Genomic DNA, 3,523 nt, shown 5'->3' with positions numbered 1-3,523 from the left:
GAGCTAAAACTACATGGCTATGGCCATACATTGCCCTTGATGACAACTGAAGCTTTACAGAGGTAGAACAGAAATGTCATAAATGAGGCCATATATTTCAAGCGTTCTCTGACAATTAGCACTTCTGTTCCCAGATGCTCAGTTTAAGACATCTTGAGCCTCAGTTTCAGAGGTGATGAACACCAATAACTTTAAATGAAGTCAATGAGAACTTCAGGGGGTAAGCACTTTGTGATGTCCACGTTACCTTCAGCTGGGGTATCTGAGGCAATTTAAATCTGAGGCCAATAAAATGTTGGTCTAAGCTTCTAGTTACTCTTGGCTCTCTGTGCAAGTCTGAGTGGCTACTTCTAGGTCTACTTTTAGAATCAAAACTATTTCTATATTTTGTCTCCTGGTCACATATATTTAGAGAATCTGCAAGCCCAGCCACAATAATTATGAGGAAAAAAATAGCTATAAACCATGCAGTCTCTCTCATTTGAAAATCTGATCTTTGAAGTGTCATCTTTATACTTCAGAACTGACACCACCAAGATGAATGAAGGAGCCCACATTTTTAAGTTGTTGTTTCAGCCTGTCTAAGTCAGTTGAATCTTAGGCATTTAAATACCTTTGAGGTTATAGGCACTTGTTTTCTTCTGAACCTACAATGGATAGGATTTAATTTCTTTTCAAGTAAAGTTTTCACTTTGTAGAAGCTGCATCTGTCATAGAGGCTTAAGAAATCAAGTAAGGTGCAGCTGTCCCGCACCCTTGGAATTTGCAAAGCAGGTTGCAGAACAAACTGCCAAGTTTAATTGAATGTGAATATTTTCCAGCAAAAAAGGACTGATGGAGATGCCTACCCAGTGCAACTCACTAACCAACAATTTCAAATCTAGACTGCTACATTTGCTAACAGAGAAAACTAGAGTTTGGTGGATACTTGCAGTTCTTGGGCAAGAACTGCACTTATCTTTTCAGGTTCCCCACCTGAAATGTGCAGATGATTTCATAAAATTGTCCAGCTCTTAGTTTTATTTATTAACTAAATAAGCATTCTGAGACAGACTCGGAAAACATAAAGTCATTGCTGCAGGTAAATACAACCTCAGCATTTCATCAGCTAGTATTACTGCCTTACTAGAATTCAGACTTTGGGTATCTGGTGAGAAGTAAAATGCTTTAACCTTATAAACAATGGCACAAAGATGATCAAAAAATGGACTGTAGCCTACTTCACAGGCACAATTTCAGGATTGAATAAGCCACCTATTTAATAAAGAGAATGAAAACTGCTGGCGACTGTATGACAGTATCATGAACATCAGCAATTTCAAGGATTAGAAAGGGAGACAGCAGCCACAAAAACAGGCCTGGGAAGTGAAAAGTCAAACAGCCAATTTTTCTAATGAGCAATATACAATATGTTGTTACAAGCAGTATTACCCTATAAGCATAGGTATATACAATTAAACGCATCTGTTGTAAACTAACTGCTTTGCACTACTACTTATATCAGGCAGTAATCAAGCTTTCCTGAAAGGAAGAGCATGACAATGTGCACATGGACAACAGGACTGCAACAATGACCCAGTGGCAAAACGTAGGCAGTCTACCATTAATGCAACACATTACGCATTATGTAATTGTAATGTCATTTATTACTAAGTGTGTACAATTGTGGCAAAGTGCCACATTTCCATCCATAAAGTCCATAATTTTCAAAGCAACGTGAACATTTTTTCAAATGGTCATGTAAGAACCTTTCCAACTCAAATTAATTTCTGTGGAGGGACAACAGGCTTCAGGTTCATAATATTTGTGCTTAAGTACTGTAGTAATTTATATTTAAAACCCTTCCCCCTCACTCAGGAAGCCACTTCTCTTTTACTGAAAACATCTACACATTGTAACCATACATAGCCCCTCTTGTATTTTTAATGTGCCATTTTCATATATTGCATGTTTTGGCATAATTAAGCTTTTAAAACATCAATCACTATTTCAAATTAATTCAAAAAGCATTTTGATTACAACTTTTACAGTGGATGTATTTTAAACCGTGCCTTCTACATATGAGAAAGCACCTATTATCTTGTCTCTCAACCATACCTAAGAGCAAAATGACTGCTTGGTATAATAGTTTGTACAACTGACTACGATTACAGTCAGTGGTTAAAACTACAGATATCTGCACTCCACGAGTGGCAACCTCAATTAATGTTTAAACTATTAAACATGATATGGTTATCAGTAAGGCAAAGATTTCTATGTATATATTAAAATGACAAATTTTGGCAGTATTGTTTCTCCTAAATTAGTTGCTTGACAGTGTATGTAATATCAAAGCCTTTGAACAGCAACTGATTTTTTTCCCCTAAGGTTGCAAGTCATGGATCACTTTTTTTTCTAGGAAACATGATTAACTTCAGCACATTTACATTAAATGTATTGACAATAACAACATTAACTTGGGTTGGTTCCCCTGGAGGATTTCTTGACACAAAGAACAGTACATAAAAATGGCTTTGAAGTACAGCTCTGGTTCACTGGATACAAGTCACATGCCTCTTGGAGCATACAGTAAACTGAATAGAACACAGGGGGGTGGGAGGGGTGCGTGTGTGAGCGTGAGAAAGCATGTGTACACGTGTGTGTAAAACTGCTGTAACAATGCACATACCTGGGACAAATGGTATCCTGCTTTCAGCACCCCTTTACAAGGGGCTTCTGGTGGTTTTATGCCTCATTTGTCACTAGCAAACAACACTGCAGTTGAAAGCCAACAACTTTGGATCCCACATTTAAGGGCTGCGCTATTCATTTGGGCGTGCGTCTGCGAAGAGACAGACTGCATTGCAATTACAGGGGTTTTATTTTTTCTTCTTCTAGAACCAAGTCCAAGCCCCGGGGAAGGATCCGAGCAATGCTGGGGCGGCTACAAACAAAGCTATAGTTGGTAGCAAGTGTCAGGCGCTGGCAGTCGGTTCAAACTTGAGAAGAGCTCAGCCGCGACCTGCCCCGGCTCTGGCTGCGAGCAGAGGTGACTACTGTACACGCGTGGCTGGAGCAGGGCAAGCCTCCCTGCCCGGCAGGCTCCAGCAAGTGCTCGAGGTCGGAAGTTTGTCTTTACAGGGGAGGGGGCCTCTGGTAACATCCACAGACACCGGCACAGCCGCGCCCGGCGGCAACGGCAGCAGAACACGCCTTTTGTTTGCCGCAGGGAAAGCTCCTTGGAAAGAGGCGGGGAGTTACCGAGACAAAAGCCCGCGAGGCGCGGGAGTAGGCGGCTCGGGGAGCGCAGCCCCGGGCAGTGATGCTCCGGAGCCCGCCTCTGCCCCGAGCAGCGCCCCATGTCTTACCAGCTGTCAAGCTCCAGCTCCAGCAGGGACTGAGTCCTCTCCGAGTTGCAGTGCAGGCACCACATGGCCGGGGCGAAGTGGCGGACGAGGGGGCCGTCCGCGCCGCTAGCATAGCCTGCCCCGAGCTCGCCCAGGCCCGCGCAGGGGCGGGGGGCACCACCCCGCCGGCGGGCAGC

General features: G+C 43.1%; 1 protein-coding gene across 1 annotated transcript in view; it reads right to left on the bottom strand.

Annotated features, from left to right (window-relative positions):
* IQSEC1 (IQ motif and Sec7 domain 1) overlaps positions 1-3,517 on the bottom strand; it is a 127,989-nt gene extending 124,472 nt beyond the window's left edge. Inside the window, exon 1 of the mRNA XM_019505068.1 lies at positions 3,348-3,517. Coding sequence (XP_019360613.1) covers positions 3,348-3,412 — 65 coding nt within the window. The 5' untranslated portion in view covers positions 3,413-3,517. The remainder of the gene's footprint in view (positions 1-3,347) is intronic.
* Between the last annotated feature and the right edge of the window lie 6 nt (positions 3,518-3,523).

Source organism: Gavialis gangeticus, unplaced genomic scaffold (assembly GCF_001723915.1).
Source record: "Gavialis gangeticus isolate Ggan-Ray unplaced genomic scaffold, GavGan_comp1, whole genome shotgun sequence".
Lineage (NCBI taxonomy): Eukaryota > Metazoa > Chordata > Crocodylia > Gavialidae > Gavialis > Gavialis gangeticus.
This window is presented reverse-complemented; position numbering and strand designations above follow the sequence as displayed.